Below are 20,604 nucleotides of genomic sequence, written 5' to 3'. Positions count from 1 at the left end.
TTTTAATTAATTAGCTAATTCCAAATGTAGTCTGTGAATGTGTAAAACAGAAAAGGAGCATGCTTTTTACTATGATTTCTAAACTGATTCACCTTTTTTACACTGACATTCTTACTCTGCTTCTAGGAATTGTAGGAATTTTTAAAATTCCTCCTGCAAAACAGATCATTGCGTTAAATGGCATATAGGATTCTGCAGAAGACTGGTTTGTCTATTGAATTTTAAAATTAATTGGCTGGTTTGCTCATTGTTCCCCTCAACAATGCATTTATTTTAGTAAAGGTCACATTTACATGATAGCATGCCTTGCTTAGAGATGTATATGAAATGATACCTTTGAAGAGTATAATGGCTACTGGTCGCCACCAAATCTGATGTTTGCTACCAAATAGGCTCAGAAATGGTGCATAAGAAGAAATACAACCTTTGTATAATTGAGAAGGGAATACGAAGTTCAGGTCATGGGTACTTCCCCTATAATAAAACTTATATAGGTTTTCAATTTTCTTAGTTGACACCTAAGCAACAGAGGACTTAGCCCAGTTGTTATTTGTAATGTCCAAGAAAGCTTTGGACATAGGCAGGACCACTGGATTCTTGCTAGATGAGTACAAGCAGCCAACCACTGGGTCAGTCAATCCATCCAATGGAGTGACCAGAGTCAGGTTCAATACATCTTCCATGCAAACAATTTGTTCAGAGTATATGGTAAAGTCATTGGAGGTTAAATGGCTCAGGCGCATGGACTGGCTCATTTCGGGGAATAAGATTGAACTAGTGGATAGCTCTAAATAATTAGGGGTAGCAAAATTGCATCGCCATAAAGCAATGGCATATACTGGTGAGAGAACAGCAAACAGTATTTTAAAATTCTACAGAACCAGAGGTGGCTCTTGTGAACTGGCAGCCCTTAAACTATTTAAAGTCAAAATAATCGCACAGCTTGTATATGGATCATTTCTGGGCTCCACTTCATCTTCCTATGTCCCCCTGAAGAGAGTTCAAGCTGCCCAAGCGTGTATCTAATGCTTGGATCAGATTGGAAGCTGGGATGACCAAGGCAGAGGCATATGGCCCTGGGCACATGCCTTTTGGTCACGTGGGGGGGCGCGCCAAATGCCCCCCACATCACCAAACAGTTTGCGCCTTTGGCCAGAGACGAAGAGCTGAGCCAGTTGCTCAGCCTGCAGCCGGCTCCCAGTCCCGAGGAGTGGGTGCAGACAGCAGTGCCTGGCACTCTGCTCAGCTTCTTGCCTTCAACTGGAGGTACAAAGTTCAGTCGGCCGCCAGAGCTCCCAGTCCTGCCTTCCCTGACTGAGGAGGGAAAGAGTTGGAGCCTCTGCAGCCCTGGCAGCTGGCTCAGCTTCTTGCCTCCAGCCGGAGCGCCCAGTCCTCCCTTCCACAGCTGGAAAGGGAAGGACTGGGTGGCTGCCCCTGCAACCCGGGGGGCTGGCTCTGCTTCTCGCCTCCGTCTGGAGGCGAGAGGCTGAGCCAGCCACTGGAGTACCCAGTCCTGTCTTCCCCAGCTGGGGAGGGAAGGATTGGGAGCCCTGGCAGCCGACAGCCGAGACTCCCGTTTCTCTGGCGTCCAGGTTGCTGGGCTGGGAAGAGGGGCTGCCCTCGGCCCCCACTTCTCGCCCAGCAGCTGGGATGCCAGAGAAACTGGCGTCCCAACTGTTGGGCTGGGAAGAGGGGCATACTCACGAGTAAGCAGTGCTCCACACGCGGGGAGGGGTGCCTGGCGGGGTTTTGGCTCCGGGCACCATTTGGCCCCCGTACACCTCTGGACCAAGATAGATGCCATAATCAAAATAATATCAATAGATAGATGGCTCACAGCTCTTCTCAGCTCACATGGTCTGTTCCCTGCAATATCGCAGGACAATTTTCAATCAAGTTGGCATAGTGCTGTTCTAAGAGCGATTCAGCAAAGAGGACTTTCCCCCAATACTCTTCTAAACCAAGGGATAGAGAAAACCAGGGAGATTGTCAGACAAAGAGTTTATGACATAGAGAGACAATCTGATTTAAGACTCTCCCTGGAATATGTGGCTCCTGAAACCTTTAGATTTCAGGTGAAATCAGCCCCTTAATTATTACTTCTAGAGAACAAAATCAAAGGAGGATGTTTTCATTGACTCAAAGCAACACCCTGCCATCTGCTGTCTTAGAGGGTAGATTCAAGAAAATCCCCTATGAACAGAGCCTCTGTGGTTGCTCCTCGGAAGAAGTCGATTTGCTAGAACATAAGTTGCTTAAGTGCCCTCTATATGATAAGCTTACAGAAGAAATCCTGAGGCCTATTTTGACTGGATGGGCTGGAAAAGACAATATATGAAAACTGAACTATTTGCTGTTGGGTAAGGACAAAAGAGTTTCCAGTGATTGCTTTCACCTCCTGCATGTGAGCTCCCAAAGGCACCTGGTGAACCACTGCGAGTAGCAGAGTGCTGGACTAGATGGACTCTGGTCTGATCCAGCAGGCTAGTTCTTATGTTCTTATGATGTAGCCCGGTTTTGTATTTTAGTAAACAAATACAGGAGCGCAAGTGGACAGGAGACCCTTAATTCCTATAGAGGAATGTTAAAATAAGTTTTACTTTATATTTTAACTTTCTAATCTCTTCGTTTATAAATAATTTGGAATTTGGCTTTTTATGAATTGCTAATTAATTTTATGAATTGTAATTAAACAAACTACAAAATTTCCCTCAAGGTATGGGGCAATCCACAGATTGAAATCAGAATCAACTTCTGGATAAGGAGTGGTGATGACTGCTCAAACAAGCAACTCTACCTCTCGAACAGTCAGAGTTTTGGTAACTACCCAACAAAGATGAAGTATGGTGCTGAGAAGCCTTGGCGTCAGAAAGTGAAATAGGCTCACAAATGTCATCATATCAGTGCTGAATGGCAATTGCGTAATGGCAATGGGTAATACCAGCTACAAGTCTCTACACCCTTAGACAGCTGACCTTGAAGAACGCTGGTCTGCAATGGTTGGCAACTGCTTGCTTGGCAGTGAGGGCCTCCTGCTCACCTCCACAACTTCGGAGTGGGAGGATGAGCTAGTGTGTTGACTGGATGACTTGTGGATGGTATCTTGGCCTGAGGAAGGGGAGGGTGGAGACTGACTAAATGTTACCAAATCTCCTGGCCCAGATTGCATTCACCCAAGAGTTCTTAAAGAGCTCAAGCATGAAATTGCTGATGTTCTCACTTTAATATGCAACTTATCCCTGAAATCAGGCTCCATCCCTGAAGACTGGAAGATGGCCAATGTCACACCAATCTTTAAGAAAGGATCTAGGCTTACTAGAGTTCTTTGAGGGTGTAAACAGGCATGTGGACAGGGGTGAACCGGTGGACATTGTCTACTTGGATTTCCAAAAGGCTTTTGACAAAGTTCCTCACCAGAGACTGTTGAGAAAACTCAGCAATGAAGGAATAAGAGGGGAAGTCCTCCTATGGATTAAAAACTGGTTGAGAAACAGGAAACAAAGAGTGGGTGTAAATGGGAAGTTCTCACAATGGAGAGATGTCGGGAGTGGTGTCCCCCAAGGATCCGTTTTGGGACCAGTGCTCTTTAACCTATTCATAAATGACCTGGAAGTAGGGGTGGGTAGCGTGGTGGCCAAGTTTGCAGATGATACCAAATTATGTAGGGTGGTGAGAACCACAAAGGATTGCGAAGAGCTCCAAGCGGACCTTGATAAATTAGGTGAGTGGGCTCAGAAATGGCAAATGCAGTTCAATGTAGCAAAATGTAAAGTGATGCACATAGGGGCAAGAAATCCAAACTTCACATACACGCTACAGGGGTCAGTGCTATCAGTCACAGACCAGGAAAGGGATTTAGGCGTCTTAGTTGATAGTTCCATGGGAATGTCAGCTCAATGCATGGCAGCTGTAAAAAAGGCAAACTCTATGCTGGGGATCATTAGAAAAGGAATTGATAATAAAACTGCAAAGATTGTCATGCCCTTATATAAAGCAGTGGATGCTGACCGCACTTGGAGTACTGTGTCCAGTTCTGGTTACACGCATCTCAAAAAGGATATTGAGGAGATAGAAAAAGTGCAGAGAAGGGCAACAAGGATGATTGAGGGACTGGAGCACCTTCCCTATGAGGAGAGGCTGCAGCGTTTGGGACTCTTTAGTTTGGAGAGGAGGCGGCTGAGGGGGGATATGATTGAAGTCTACAAAATTATGCATGGGGTAGAAAATGTTGATAGAGAGAAAATTTTCTCTCTTTCTCACAATACTAGAACCAGGGGGCATACATTGAAAATGCTGGGGGGAAGAATTAGAACTAATAAAAGGAAACACTTCTTCACCCAACGTGTGATTGGTGTTTGGAATATGCTGCCACAGGAGGTGGTGATGGCCACTAACCTGGATAGCTTTAAAAGGGGCTTGGACAGATTTATGGAGGAGAAGTCGATTTATGGCTACCAATCTTGATCCTCCTTGATCTGAGATTGCAAATGCCTTAACAGACCAGGTGATCGGGAGCAACAGCAGCAAAAGGCCATTGCGTTCACATCCTACATGTGAGCTCCCAAAGGCACCTGGTGGGCCACTGCGAGCAGCAGAGAGCTGGACTAGATGGACTTTGGTCTGATCCAACTGGCTTGTTCTTATGTTCTTATGTTCTTATGACTGATGCCCTTGACAACCAAGACTACAGCCCCTCAACAAAGACAGCAGTTTCCTCCAGGGATCCAGAGGCTAACCTCTGGCCATGGACAGAGACTATACGGTGGGGGAAGTGTTCCCTCTTAGGTTTGGACTGCTTCTTGGCCTTAGATGGGGGTGGTAGGGACAGAATCCTGTCAGCTTGGTCTGAAGTAGATGGCTGAACAGCTGAACCTAAGGCAACTGAGGGGGTTTTGGATGACTTACCCACAGAATGAAATGAAGTACCCGTAACAGAGGAGCATTCATACAAAGCAGTTTTGAGCCTCGAGCATCCAGGCAAGGTGAGCCTTCAGTGTGAGCCGGGCATAGGCCTTGAATGAGGGATATGCCCCTCACCGTTGCCCCTCAGACTCAGTGAACGCCATTCTTCACTATCATCACTCCACATCTGGAGCACTTTTTGAAAAGAGCTAGGCCCTTTTTTTCCATGTCAGCTTTGAATGACAAGTACTAGGCAACAGAGAAACAAAAATACCACCTCCTCTCAAAACGGCAGTGAAAAAGGAACTGAGGGGATTGCTCCCTCGTCCTCTGATCTTGTGACCATTTTGGCAGGAAGATTTCCTGCCAAAATGGTCACAAGATCAGAGGACGCCTCCAAGGGAGAGGGAGCACTCTGTTGCTACAAAAATGCCTGAAGAAAAGCTTAATACTTTTCTCCATGGCAGGCCTGCACATGCGCTGTCCCATATGGAATTGTGACTAAGACCACAAAGATGAACTAGTCATTGCATGTTCTTTTCAGCTTTGGAATGTCATTGCTGTTTTGAAAACTACAAGTAATCTCTACAAAAGGTTAATCTTAGTATTTACTTTATTGTAAAAGTTTGTATTTACAATAGGCTTATGGTTCTGGCTGTGAGCCAAGGATGACTACATGTGTAAGTGACTGGAATATGGAAAGAAGAATTAATGAATTCATAGTTACTGGAGAAATGAAAACTTTTTATTGCAATTTCACATATTTTGCTACTAAAAACTCCAGCTCATTAACACAACATATTGGTCTGAATGTAACTATGTAGTTACAAAGATACGTGAGCATTCACCTCTTAAGAGAGAGTGGTCATTTCTGCCATTTCCACTTTTCCATGGTAGCCTACTGAACCTCTGAAATTGTGTTCCTGGAGTCAGAGAACCCCCTAGAAAAGCACAATGGGAACTTGCAGTGGAAGAGGAGAAACTGATAGAAATTGCTGCTCCTTTTAAAGAAAACTTACCAGTAAGTGTTCCTACACCTTTGCATATGGGTGGACACAGGCTATTGTATAAAAAAATCAGCTGATTTCAATAACTTCAGACAGGATTTTTATTCTAAAGGAACTATTCTTAGGTCTCTTTCTGGTATACTGAATGTCTATAGTTGTTATTTATTTAAACAAACATCACACTCAGGATGAATGGCTTTCAAGCCCCAGGTAAAAAACAATTTTCAACAGAAATGATATGAAATATCACAAGTGCAACACAGCACAATTCCACCTGACTAGTGGCTAAATTAAAAAGTTGCAGCCAGAGACGTAGGTATAGATTTTTTATGGGGGGTTCAGGGGTGGGGCCAAACCCCCACCTGCCCCTAGGGCATGGCCACGCCTCCCCAAGCCCCGCCCCTCACCTAGTGCTTATAAAAGAAGCTCTCCGAGGTCGGGGATGGCAGACTCCCCTGCCCTGCCCTGCCCTGCCCTGCCCTGCCCTGCCCTGCCCTGCCCTGCCCTGCCCTGCCCTCCCCTCTGGGCAGAGGCATAGAGGGAAAATGGAGCCTGGTGCAAAATCTGAGTTTTGCCCCCTCCCCACGGCAGCTGCTGAGATGCTGGAATCCACCCCCAAACAGCATCACTTTCAATGGTGTTTAAACTAGAGAGCCCAAATTCTCCTTTTAAATCCACCTTAAAGGGAGAATCTGGGGTCCCCAGTTAAACAACATTGAAAGTGATGCTGTTTTGGGGTGGATTATCCCCCACCCTGAAACAGCATCACTTTCAATGTGGCGTAGTGGTTAAGAGCAGGTGCATTCTAATCTGGAGGAACAGGGTTTGATTCCCTGCTCTGCCACTTGAGCTGTGGAGGCTTATCTGGGGAATTCAGATTAGCCTGTGCACTCCCACACACGCCAGCTGGGTGACCTTGGGCTAGTCACAGCTTTTCGGAGCTCTCTCAGCCCCACCCACCTCACAGGGTGTTTGTTGGGAGGGAGGAAGGGCAAGGAGATTGTAAGCCCCTTTGAGTCTCCTACAGGAGAAAAAGGGGGGATATAAATCCAAACTCTTCTTCTTCTTCTAAACTGAGGACCTCAGATTCTCCCTTTAAATCCATGCCGAAGGGGGTGGATTTAAAAGGAGAATCTGGGGAAATTTGGGGGGTGCCTGCTGTCAGGGGTGCAATGGTTAAACTATAAGCACCAAACTTTCAGGGTATCTTTAGGAGACTCTCCTAATGATACCACCCAGGTTTGGTGAAGTTTGGTTTAGGAGGTCCAAAGTTATGGACCCTCAAAGGTGTAGCCCCCATCTCCTATTAGTTCCCATTGGAAACAATGGGGGATGGGGGCACCCCCTTTGGGAGTCCATAGCTTTGGACCCCCTGGACCAAACTTCACAAAACCTGGGTGGTACCAATAGGAGACTCTCCTTATAGTACATCCAAGGCTTGGTGAAGTTTGGTTCAGGATGTCCAAAGTTATGGGCCCTCAAAGATGTAGCCTTCATCTTCTATTAGCTCCCATTGAAAACAATGGAGGATGGGGCACTCCCTTTGGGAGTCCATAGCTTTGGACCCCCTGGACTAAACTTCATCAAACCTGGGTGGTATCAATAAGAGACTCTCCTGATAATACATCCCAGGTTTGGTGAAGTTTGGTTCAGGGGGTCCAAAGTTATGGACCCTCAAAAGTGTAGCCCCCATCTTCTATTAGCTCCCATTGGAAACAATGGAGGATGGGGGCACCCCCTTTGGGAGTCCATAACTTTGGACCCCCTGAACCAAACCTCACCAAACCCAGGTAGTATCATCAGGAGAGTCCCCCAAACAATCCCTGAAAGTTTGGTGCTGATAGCCCAAACAATGCTCCCCCTGCAGGCCAAAAACCGAAAAAGCACTAAAATGTTTTAAAAACCCACAAACGGAGGGGCGGAGCTTCAGACATGAATGGGAGGGTTCAAACCCGAGAACCCCCCCTTACCTACATCCATGGTTGCAGCTCTTTCTACCATAGGTAAGATGCAATGGGATATGTGCAAACATTTTCAGACTCCTCAAAGCACATTTTCTGCTATTTGTTTTGTGGGATGAAGAGGAAACATGTAAGTGTATTGCTTATGTGGTCAACTGTTTTTGGTTTTGCAGACAACATAACCACAGCACAATGTGACAGTGTCTTGAATCCCACCTAGATTTTCATATGCACAAGGAGAGAGGGGAGACAATTTTTGCATTCATACCCCAAACACCTCCCCAAATGCTGCTCTAAGGGGGCCCTTGAGGAATAGATGGGTCTCCCATGGAGGTATGTATACGAGGTATATGGAAAAAAAACTATCCTTCACCTTGAGGAACAGTGAGACACCAAAGTTCCAGTGAAAGACATACACTCATCGGCCAGATTTTTCCAGATGACATCACAGTTTTATTTCAACACTGCCTAACAACCAGCTACTTCAAAGTGGGATAATGATTACTATGAGCAGACAGATGGGGTAGCCATGGGAAGCCCCCTCAGCCCAGTGATAGCCAATTTTTACATGGAGAATTTTGAGAAACAAGCCCTCAAAACAGCACCCAGGAAACGCACAACTTGGTTCCAATTTGTGAATGACATTTTTACAATCTGGAGCCATGGTGAGGAGGAACTGCTGAATTTTCTGGACCACCTTAACAGCATCCACCCAAACATCCAATTTACTCTGGAAACTGAAAAAGAAGGAAAACTGCCTTTTTTAGATGTCTTGGTCTTTTGCAGACCCAAACACCAATTGGGCCACACAGTATACAGAAAACCGACACACACAGACTGGTATCTACATAAAAATTCCAACCACCGTCCACAACAAAAAAGGGGCATAATCAAAACTCTGACAGATCGTGCAAAGAGAATTTGTGAACCTCACCTCCTCCTTGATGAAATCAATAATCTAGACTGGGCTCTGCAGCCTAATGGCTACTCCACAATAGAAATCAGAAGAGCTTTAAGACCAAGAGAAACCCAGAGAAACAGCCCACCACAGGAAAAATATTTCTACCATACAACAAGGGAATTACAGATCAAATAGAGAAACTGATGAAAAAACACAACCTACAAGCCATCTTCAACCCTACCAGGAAAATACAGCAGATGCTACAATCAGCAAAGGATAAGAGAGACCCCCTCACTTCTGCAGGAGTCTATCGCATACCCTGAGCTGTGGAAAGGTCTACATAGGAACCACAAAACTCAGCCAAGATGTTCGCATTAAGGAGCATGAAAGACACTGTCAGCTTAACCATCCTGAAACATCTGCAGTTTATTTGAGAACACTGAAATTCTGGACAATTCGGACTGCGAAGGAAGCCATTGAAATTCACAAACACCAAGACAACTTCAACAAGAAAAAAGAGACTCTGAAAATTAGCAAAGCTTGATTACCAGTACTTAAAAATGGACTAATAACCCCATCTGCAATACAATGCACTCAACCGCACCTTTGCACAGCAAGTTCCACCCAAACACTTACTGACTGGTTCCTCACCCTCGGACATGGACAATATACCTCACTAAACTTTCCCTTCTCACTAGACACAGTGTGAAACAGTGTGAAATACACTTCTGAAGATGCCAGTCACAGATGCAGGCAAAACATTAGAAACAAGATCTACCAGACCATGGCCATACAGCCCAGAAAACCCACCACAACCAGTTGAATCCAGCTGTGAAAGCCTTCGACAACACATTCCATACATTTGTTTTAGGCCAGTGCTCTGATTCAGAAAGCAGTATGTGGCTGTGCATGCGCACCCATATGTGCACAAGCTTACTTTCACTCCTAAATCTCCTTAGATGAAGAAGCATTAGCCTAGTTGCTATAGCAGCAAGGTGACACATACACTTTTTTCCTCCTTTCAGAGCAAGGGCAACATATAGGCTTCATTTGCCTTTGTTAATGTCAGCATTTAGCTAAACTGATTTGGCCAGGAGGTGCCATGATGTTGGCCATTTCCACACAGGTTATTTGCCCTGGATTTAAGCCCCCCCCCCCCGCCCCCCCGCTTCCCTGAAGCATTGTGCTTCATTTGTGTGCCTCCCGGGGTTTCCCTGACATTTTCCTGAACTTTCCCAAACCTGCCTTGTTCCAAATTTTGGGGAAAGATTACAGCAAATCCTGGGTGACTGCCATATGTGTGGGCAAGTTTGGATTTTTCTGATGCCTGTCATTATAGCAACCATCTTCTTTACAGCAGTCATTTTCTTCCCCAACACTGGGTGGCATTTTTGTTTTTCTTAATTGGCAACTTGAATCTTGGTACATAAGTATAATGTTATGTATAACAGGGTCTTTGAATGTCCAGCTTTAATTTTTTTTAAAAAAAGTAAATCTCACACTGCTTTCACGAAGGAGATATAAGGGGACAGGCAATGTAAGAGGCTAGAGACCTTTGTAAAAAAAATGAAAACTGGAAATTGTTACACATATTGATATAAAGTTATATGGATATACACCAATAAAAGGGGAAAAAAACCTGATGGTGGTGAATGGCCACTGCCAGGGGACTGGGGAAAGAAACTATGGGAAACCTGTCATGTGGAAGCCTCATTGCTGATTTACTGCATCAGTATCCACAGCAGCAACAGAGAAACTGCACATGCCTGTATAGAAAACACCACTGTAACTCTGTGTATGTGATTCCTGAATCACTCAGCCAGCAGGAAAAGCACTGTATTTAAAGCAAGGCATTAAAGTACTGCCAGGAAGGGCAGCATACAGGAGCAAAATGGTATGGTTTCAGAGCGTTCTGTGAATGTTTTGGTCCCTTTCAAAATCTCCTTATTCACATAGAAATGTTTTGTCCCAAATACCTGGTACAGCATTAAATACTATTTTCCAATAGCACTCTGCTCTGCCAGTTGGCCTTGCAGCTGCATCAGTGTATTACACTCCTGTTTTGGAAGCCAAATCCACTCACATACTACATGGCAATGCTAAAGTAACTGACTAGAGTATTATCTTCTCTTGGTGTGATTATCCGAATTTGATGTGATTGATGAGCATGACCAGATAGTTTCTTTTTGATCTACTAGAATGCTACTATAGAAACAGAATTAAACTGGGAGGACCATAAGGACACCAGAAATGTGCAGGCTGTTCAAGAGATCCACACAACAATTCTTTATTCCGTAGTACAAAATTTACTCCAGCAGCACCATAGGAATGTCAAATCTAACTTCCTGGGCTGCCCTACATTCTGGAGATCAGTTAATAACAAGCTTATATTTTAAAAACATAGGATAGGGTAGTATTATTCTGTTAGAGATGAATCATTTCAAATATTTAGATAAAAGAACATCATGCTGCAGATGCAAAACTTTTATTGCAGTCTGCTTCCTGGAAAGTGGAAGATCCATAACATGGCAGACATTGCTGAATGGTTTTTCCCTCATTCAGTTTCATGGAAAATGAGATTAAATGCTTACATGGGGGTGTATCTAATTAGCAGATAATTGGATTGTTAGGCTATCTGTAAGAGCCAACTCATCTGCATTACAAAACATTTTCTTTACTTTTTTTGAGAGAAAAATAATGCAATAGGCACAAATGCTTCCATTTTGTAGGTGCCTATCTTGTTTTCATGTAGGAATTATCAAGTAGTAAACAGAATCTGAGAAAAGAAAACTTAGTTAAACCTCTACAGGGACAATTATTTTTCTTTGTGTGTTAAGTGCCATCAAGTCACTTCTGACTCATGGTGACCCTATGAATCAATGACCTCAAAATGACCTATCATTATCAGCCTTGCTCAGATCTTGCAAACTGAGGATAGTGGCTTTCTTTTTAGAGTCAATACCTCACATGTCGGGTGTTCCTCTTTTTCTGCTGCTTTCAACTTTTCTTTGGATTATTATATTTTCCACTGACTCTTGCCTTCTCATGTGACCAAAGTATGATAGCCTAAATTTGATCATTTCAGTTTCTAGGGAGAGTTCAGGCTTGATTTAATCTAGAACCTGCTGATTTGTCTTTTTGGTGGTCTTAGCAGCTATCTTAGGAATTTTATAACTATATGGAAAACTGAAAAAATATGAGGTGCTATAATATTTGAATCAAGGTGCATGAGGTGGCTGGGCAGATGCACATATGCACCATACAAGTACAGAGTGAGTTCAAACAGGATATCTGAAAATAGTTCATGAGCCTATCAAGGATGGCAGCATTTTTTCTTAACTGGAAGGGGGCATGCATATGTTGCTTCTAAGGCATTTCCACAAAAGCAAACCATGAAAAGTTATTCTGTTTGGGGTAAGCCAGTTGAAACCTCACATTATTTGACACAAAATGTCTACTATTTCTCTCTGGGCCTGATTCTTGTATTCATTAAGTTGTAGCTTTAGAGTCTTATTTGTTCTCAACATCTTTGGAGAAATTCCAGCACAAAAATTTTGATTGTGATACAGCTCTTGCTCAAGGCATAACATAAGAAAAAGGGCATGGTAGCAATTTGCACTAAATTATGTACTATATCCTTACTTGCGTATTTGCTTGCACAAAATATTGTACAACCAACTTCTGGGGACTGCAAAATATAGGGAAGAAACTGCTAAGTATTGCACAAGATTTTGTGGAAATGGAACAAAGTTTGTTTATGTTTCCATGTGTGTATCACTGGATCTAAGTGTTTGTCAGGAAGACCTAAAGCAACACCAGGTCAACAAACAATTCTCACTGCGCAAATACATCAGACACTAGAACTGCAGCAATCAGGGTTGTGGCTATGGCACTGTGAGGAAAGATGAATTCTAGGGAGTTCAGGAGAACCAGTTCAATACATTTTTGAAATATAAAATCCTGAATCTTAATTTATGAGATTAATGACCGTGGAAGTGGCCTTCCACTGGCCTCTTTATCTCAAGGCCACTGCTAGAGGACTTCAACTTCTGTTAGTAAATCGTCTATAACAAGCTGGAGAAAATGGCATTTTTGGAGAAGAAATATGGCCGTGTCAGAGAGAGGCTCAGGAACAGAGATGAGTCAGATATATCAGGCCAGGAATTTGAAAACAAAAATCCCCATGGAGAAAAGATACTAAAGAAGCTATTAACTCTGTGAAGGCCAATATATTGGCTGATACATTGGACTTCAAATTAGACCCAGTGGTGGAAAGATGAGAGAATATGGAAGCTAGGGCAGTCGTGTCCACTCAGAGGCGTAGCTGGGCCAAACTGCGCCCGGGGCGCAGAGTGTTTTTTCCGCGACACACACACCACCCCCCTTCCCACACTTACCTTCGTTCCTTTTCTTTTTGTAGTACTTTTTGAGGCTGAAAAACGCGGCCTAGTTACAGTTCAAGGAGAAAGCTGCCTGACGAACTATACTTCCCAGGAGACCTTGTGAGCCCCAAGGTCTCCTGGGAACTGCAGTTCCTCAGGCAGTTTTCCCTATGAACTGTAACTAGGCCGTGTTTTTCGGCCTCAAAAAGGACTACACAGGGGGGCCATGGGGAAAGGGGGAGGGGCCAGGGGGCGATTTTGTGCCCCCCAGGCGTGTGCCTGGTGCACAATGCACCCCCCACCCCCTTGGCCCTCCACCACTGTGTCCACTCAAGTTGCTATAATCAAAATGTCTGTTCTTTCAAAATTATCCTTTCTGATTAATGTGTTACCATTTCATATTTCAGAAAAAAATCTGAAAGACCAGCAATTACAATTAGACGAATTTATTCTTAATTCTAAAACCCAAGAACAGCTAAGGTATTACTCTATTTGAGGAAGAGAATGTTTATCCTTCTCCAAGGAAATAGGTTGGCTAGAGATAGAAAAATATTTAGAAAAAGAAGAAGAGTTTGGATTTATACCTATAAGGAGACTCAAGGTGGTTTACAAAGTCCTTTCTCTAGCTCTTCCCACAACAGACACCTAGGGCTGAGAGAGTTCCAAAGAACTGTGACTAGCCCAAGGTCATCCAGCAGGAATGTAGGAGTGAGGAAACAAATCTGGTTCACCAGATAAGACTCTGCCGCATATGTGGAGGAGGGGAGAATCAACCCTGGCTCTCCAGATTAGAGTTCACCTGTTCTTAACCACTAAGTCACATTGGATTTCAGTTATTATATTATATTGGAGAATTATATTATATTGGAGAATGTTGTGGGTAAAAAATTGAAGATAAATCTGCTTACAAGTCTTTATGGTCTTATATTGGTATAAAGGACATGGAAAAGATTATAATTATCCCTTCCACATCACTGGTGTTAGGGGTACAGTGCCCCACCCACCCCCAATCTGGAAATCCGCATAAAATGTTTTGGTCCTCCCTTCATACAGGAGAATAAGTCTGAATTTTTTCTTTTCTTTTAACTTTAAAAAAGAAATTGTGTATATTGATGGTATTAAAAGATAAATATGTCTTTGTCGTCTGCTGGACTTTGTTATCTGCAGCTTCTGCAAAACTCCCAAAAATTCCCATTTAATTTCTTATGCTGACCCGTGATATATCAAAACTGCGATGGGGAAAGGGATCTCTCCATGACTCCTGCTGGATACCATCCAAAATTTCATTCTACAAAAAACTATATGCTGGCAGGGGATGATGGGAACTGTAGTCCATAACATCTGGAGGGCCGCGAGTTTGACACCTGTGGTTTAGGGGATAGAGATTTCTTCTTCAATCAAATACCATCAATGGAAGCAAATACTATGTTCTTAAATGACAGTAGTCAATTTGGACTGAAGGAAGGATTCCTGAAGGGACTAAGTGACTGCTGAAACATCAACTTTTCAGCTTTCTACAAAAGGAAATACAGAGAATACAGAGAAGCAAGATGGGGAATTAATCACTAAAATATATAGGATATTATTAAATCAGGGTCAAACTCCATTGCCGACTATTAAAAAGAACTGGGAAATAGAACAAAATAGCAACTTTAATAAGGATTGGAAGCAAATATTCCAACATTTCCCTTTCAAACTGTTCTCAAGAGGTTTACAGGAACTTACATTAAAGATATCTCAAAGGTGGTATTTTACTTCAGGATAGTCTATGTAATGAGAATAAATAATAAAGATTGATGTAGACGTTGTGGTGAACTGGGGACATTTATTCATATGTGGTGGTCATGTCCAGTTATAGGAAAATTTTGGAGATCAATATTTGCAGAGATAGCTAAAATAACCTGGGAATTAATAAACCCTGCTACTGAACTAGCCTTTCTCAACACGCATTGTAAATTTTGAAAAAAACATTATTAACTTTTTATTAGTTGCAGCTAGAATGTTTATTGCCCAGTGTTGGAAAAATGCTAAAGAAGTTTATTTAGATAGGTGGCATGATAAACTAAGAATATAATGGCATTTCAAAGTTTACCAAATATGATCAGACTAATTCAGGAAAGGAAAAAGAAAAAATTCTTTCTTTCTTTCTTTCTTTCTTTCTTTCTTTCTTTCTTTCTTTCTTTCTTTCTTTCTTTCTTTCTTGTTGTATGTGCATTGGTTTTGTTACCACAACTTGATGGATATGATGTTGCAGTATGGTTCTTTTGTTTAAATCATCGTCTGGTAGATATTTTGTTCTGTATGTTTATATATTAAATAAAATTTGCTTTAAAAAAGAACTGGGGAAATCAATTTGGGCCTGAGATCCATCTTCAGGTAAATATTTGAGAAGGCCTCATTTTATTCAACAATGATGCCTTTCTTAAAATATTTTTTTCTTCATAACCACATTCCTGAACTGTAAAAGTCAGATATGGCAGAACTCATATGAAAACAGCTGACTGATCATCAGCTATGCTCTAATCAACTACAATGAAGAGGCCACTGGTGACCTTACGGGCTGGGGACTGGTCCCTTCTGCAGGGGCTGCCTTGCCCAGATTTGCCCTGTGCAAGACATGATTTGCCTCGCCTCACCTGGGCCACTCTCACACAAGATGTATGGCCTCACTCAGGTCAGCCCATGCAAGATGATAGATTCCTCACTTTGCCAGGTCAATAAGGCAAGCTTACTCTTTATTACATAACAGTAATATTAACAAGAAATATAAATGATTTACAAGCCTTTTTCTTCCTGTCCATCACACCTTGCCTCATCTGGACTGCCCTCGCATAAGATGAGTCTTGCCTTGCTTAGGTTGGCCCCACATGAGATGGTTTGGCCTCATGCAGATCAGCTCCGTACAAGATGAGAGTTTCCTCACCTTTCCTGGGACTGTCAAAAGCCAGTCCTTTCTCCTCTGGGTGGAGGTATGGTGGCCTTTCTCCTCAGCTGTTTTTCCTTCCTAATCCACCCCCGGTAGAATGAAAAAAATGATCTACATCTGTTTCCTTATGGCTGGGAAAGATTAGGTTAAGATGAGGGCTTCTTAACAGCATAAGAAACAGTGTTAATCCAGTTGTATCATATCATGATCACCACTGCAGAATATCATATGTCATGTCACAAGAAATCATGTCATAAGGAAATGAAACTGCTATATATTTGGAGTACTCATAACCACTGGCAAAGTATTTGGTGAATTGACCATTTATAGCTAAACAAATGGAACAAGTATGTCAAAGAACATTTATGTACTTACATCTCTTCTGGGAAAAGTACCTAGGAGCTTGAATTCTTCCCAAGGATATCCCTTGGAAGCTACAAAATCAAAGACGTCCTGAAGTTTGCTGTTGGCTAGAAAACGTCGCTCAAAGAACTCTCCACTGGGTGTCCTGATGCGCAGCTTACTGACTGATTCAGTGCTCTCTTCTTTTGGCTCTGGAGGCAAAGACTGCTCTAGAGATAACCTAATAGCCTGAAGAAGGAAGGAAAAAATCAGTTTCATCTTCAGCTGTGAAGCACTTAAAAAAAATTCTAGCACTATGTAATTGAAAATGACGCATTTCCAAAGATTACCATCTGATTCATTTTAAATTGGTATCTTAAGCTGTTTCAAACTGCAAACCACTTGCCAACTACAAACCCTACTAGGCAAAGTCCTTTGCACCTTTTTGGAACATGGGGTGGGGTGCCACACTGGTCAAAAATGCTCAGAAGAGCTACAATTGGCCCTCCAGCCCCTGAGTGAGCATCACTCCTAGTGAAACCTTTTCACCTTCTGTAGTGCTGGTTTTCTATTTGCAAGGAGATGTTAACAAAAGAAATAATTAAAAATACAGTCCTCCATTCTGAAGTCATGTGATGTAGTACATTCTACCATATCAGCCATCACCTTATTATGTCCTCTTCTGGGAAAGAACTTTGAGCATTGTCCACCCTGCCCTCCTATTTCAGAAGGAAGTTCTTTTCCTCATTGCAATTCTATGATTTTTTTATCTCAATGACACATCCATCTTCATTTCTTAATAACAGCCCACAAAACAACTAATTAAAATAAATCCTTCTCTTAAAGCACATTATTAAACATATATTTTACTGCATAGTGGTGATAGGTAATTTAATTGTTGAAGAGAAAGGGATTAGGAAATTCTGATTGAGGGAATAATTGTCAAGTGCTAAATTGCTTTTTAATGCATAAAAATCAAAAGCATTAAATATTTACACAAATAAATTAATTTATTAAAAACCTGTAACCTCCTCCCCAGGCAAAATTCCTGACCATTGCTGAGGAAACAGAGCAGATAAAAAAACCAGACAACTGTATTTGACTTGAAACTTAAAATGGTTTGATTGACGCCTTCCATCCAGATTCTGTGTACGGATGTTTCCACAAAAAGATCTTTACTGGGGTGGAAAATAGCATGCCCCCACTTTACTGAGAAGCTTACATATGATGCTGTGCTCTTTTCAAGCTTGACTTGTGGGGCTCCCAGGGCTTTCCCTTTTAAGCTAGAACAAAGAAAACCCTCCTTTGCTGTGACTTAAAAGGAAACCAGCATGTTGGTACAGGCAGATCCTATGCAAAAGCTCTGTCCACACCCAATCTGTGAAGGGGGCAGAGCTCAGTGTCATCTTCAAAATGTGGCACTATGCTCCAGCTTTTCCCTCCTTTCAGTGGACTCAGTTGGCAGGGGACAGGAGGATTTTCAGGCTGTTGAGGGAGGGGGCAGTAGAAAGATTCTTGTCAAATCAGAGAATTTGTTATCATAAGATGAGGAAGAAAGGGGGAAGGGGGGGGGGAAGGATGTCAAGCTGTGTGGGGATCGGAAATGTGAATTCCAGCCCCAAGAGCCTCCATCCTGTTTGTGCTGCTTATGCAGAGTGGGTGGCTTTTCTCAATCCTATGAGTAACCAGAATATGTATTCTTTGTATACCGTCCTAAGGGATGTATGCCTACATGGCTGGAGATCAAAGGCCCTTTTAAATTAAACAGATGGTTTAAAAAACCATCTTTGTTGCCTACAGGTCATTTCTATGTATTGCTCTCTACCATATAAGTAAGGTAATATTTCACGTTTTAGACTTATTTTAAATATACCCATATACCCACTGCTACTCGCAGTGGCCCACCAGGTGCCTTTGGGAGCTCACCTGACCAAGATCAGGCTCAGGATTGCTTTCTGTAAGGATTATGAAGGCCCAACAATCAGGGATTCCAGGTGCCTTTGGGAGCTTCCCTGACCAAGATCAGGCTCAGGATGGCTTTCTGTAAGGATTATGAAGGCCCAACAATCAGGGATTCCTTTAGAGGGCCATGGATGTCCTGCACAGCACTGAAAAAAGGTTTGCACTTAACACAGTTGATGAACTGCTGCAGCAGTTATTTATGAAGTGGCCGCCTGTGCAGTCACACTTGGATACTGTGCACACACAGGCTTATAATGGAAACTTTTTGAAGCTCAAAAAATCCCTGGGGTGCTCTGTCTCCCTCTCCTAAGCCTTTTCCCACTTTTTGCAGTATGATGTAGAAGTGTCAGAGTGCCCTTCCCTCAGTTCCTCTCTGACACCGAAGTGAGGTAAGGGAGTCAGACAGTCATTGTGGTACTTGTGCAGTTGCAAATCGGAGAGCTACCGTATATACTTGTGTATAAGTCGACCCGCATATAAGTCGAGGCACCTAATTTTACCACAAAAAACTTGGAAAACTTATTGACTCGTGTATAAGTCTAGGGTGGGAAATGCAACAGCTACTGGTAAATTTCAAAAATAAAAATAGATACCGATAAAAATGTTTTTAAATATTTATTTCAAAGAAAAACAGTATGGTATCAGCAATAACTTTAAAAGTTCTGAAGTGGCATATATAACTCTCACAGACAGTATCTCTTCAGAGTTTCATAGGGAAGATGCTCAACAAGATCCCCCTTTTAAAAAGTCCCTACAGGTTCTCCTTCAACAAGGATAGCTTATCATTACACAGTGAAGATGCTTGCATGGTGATGGCAGCCGCTGCCCCGAAGCAAGTCTTTTTTGCAGTTCTGCAAGCTCAGCTGGAGAGAAGTCCCACCAGCTTTCCAAAAACACTGGGTGGGGGCCAAGAAAGGTGCTGGCTGTGGCTGCACCCCAGGGCACCCTGTGTGGAAAGGATTCCTGCCACCATGGGCTCCAATGGTGAGGATTTCCCAATGAGTATGGCTCCCTAGCATTCATGGAGCTTCCTGGCCTGAACAAAAATTCTGTAACATATAAATTTAATATTTAATATTCACACCTATTCAGTGAATATTCACTGTGAATGAAGCTACTGGCCACCTGTAGTGCAGTGAAGCAACAGCCCAAGGCTTACCTGGGAGCTGCCTTTGTGTCCATATAGAAGGGAGCAGGTGCAGAAAAACACAGCTCCTAGCCTTTTTTTGCTCACCACCTGTTCTCCCCACCTGTTCACCACCCGTTCACTCGCTTATACATCAAGGGGGCTTTTTTCAGCACAAAAAATGTGCTGAAAAAGTAGACTTATACGCAAGTATATAAGGTAACTTAGCAGTCTCAGGAAGACAGGTGCAAGCTCTCAGTTGAATCGAGATTGCAGGGCCACTCTTTCCAGTACTGCGTCTCAATTAGGTATTATATTGCTATTACGTAAACCTGAGCCAGAAAAAAGAGATGCCATTTTAATGGAACTAAAAACACAAAGCCAAAAGAAGAATTTTTCTGGTTTTTCTTTTGTGGGGCTTGGAGAGGGGCAGTTTTTTGAGGTAGAAGCACTAAATTTGCAGCGTAGCTGCAGGTGACTTGCCTTAGAGGAGCCCCTACATTTGTCTCAGGGGGTCAAATTTTATGGATTTCCACAGGGCATGCCCCCATCCATCCTCTATAGGAAAACAATGGAGGAAAAATTGAGCGCCCATAAAATTGGACCTTCTGGCCCACGGGTAGGGAACCTTTAACACTCAAAGAGCCATTTAGACTCGTTTTCCACGGGAAAAGAAAACACTTGGAGCCGCAAATAATTTTTGACATTTAAAATAAAAATAACACTGTATATATTTGGGTTTGTTTACCTTTTACTCCACTTATTCTGAGAAGCGCATGGATGCTCCTGCCCTGCTGCCTGCAGGGCGGGCAAAGATGGGGCCAGCGGCTTGGCCTTGCCGGCTGCCGGGAAAGCGCCCGCCCCGCTCGAACGGGGTGGGCGAGAGGGGAAGCCCGCGGCGCAGCCCAGCCAGCCACGGGCAATTGGTGTGCCTGCCCTGCTGCCTGCAGGGCGGGCAAGGATGAAGCCGGCGGCTCAGTCTTGCCGGCCACCGGGAAAGCGCCCGCCCCGCTCCAATGGGGCGGGCGAGAGGGGAAGCCCGCGGCGCGGCCCAGCCATCTGCAGGCAATTGGTGCACTCGCCCTGCTGCCTGCA

At 43.3% G+C, this 20,604-nt stretch overlaps 1 protein-coding gene across 1 annotated transcript in view; it reads right to left on the bottom strand.

The window, feature by feature from the left end:
* FAF1 (Fas associated factor 1) overlaps positions 1 to 20,604 on the bottom strand; it is a 278,015-nt gene that overhangs the window by 8,471 nt on the left and 248,940 nt on the right. The window contains exon 18 of the mRNA XM_048498943.1: positions 16,455 to 16,670. Coding sequence (XP_048354900.1) covers positions 16,455 to 16,670 — 216 coding nt within the window. The remainder of the gene's footprint in view (positions 1 to 16,454; positions 16,671 to 20,604) is intronic.

Source organism: Sphaerodactylus townsendi, linkage group LG05 (genome assembly GCF_021028975.2).
Source record: "Sphaerodactylus townsendi isolate TG3544 linkage group LG05, MPM_Stown_v2.3, whole genome shotgun sequence".
In the NCBI taxonomy this organism is placed as follows: Eukaryota; Metazoa; Chordata; class Lepidosauria; order Squamata; family Sphaerodactylidae; genus Sphaerodactylus; species Sphaerodactylus townsendi.
Note: the sequence above shows the minus strand (reverse complement) of the source record. Positions and strands in the feature narration are given on the sequence as shown.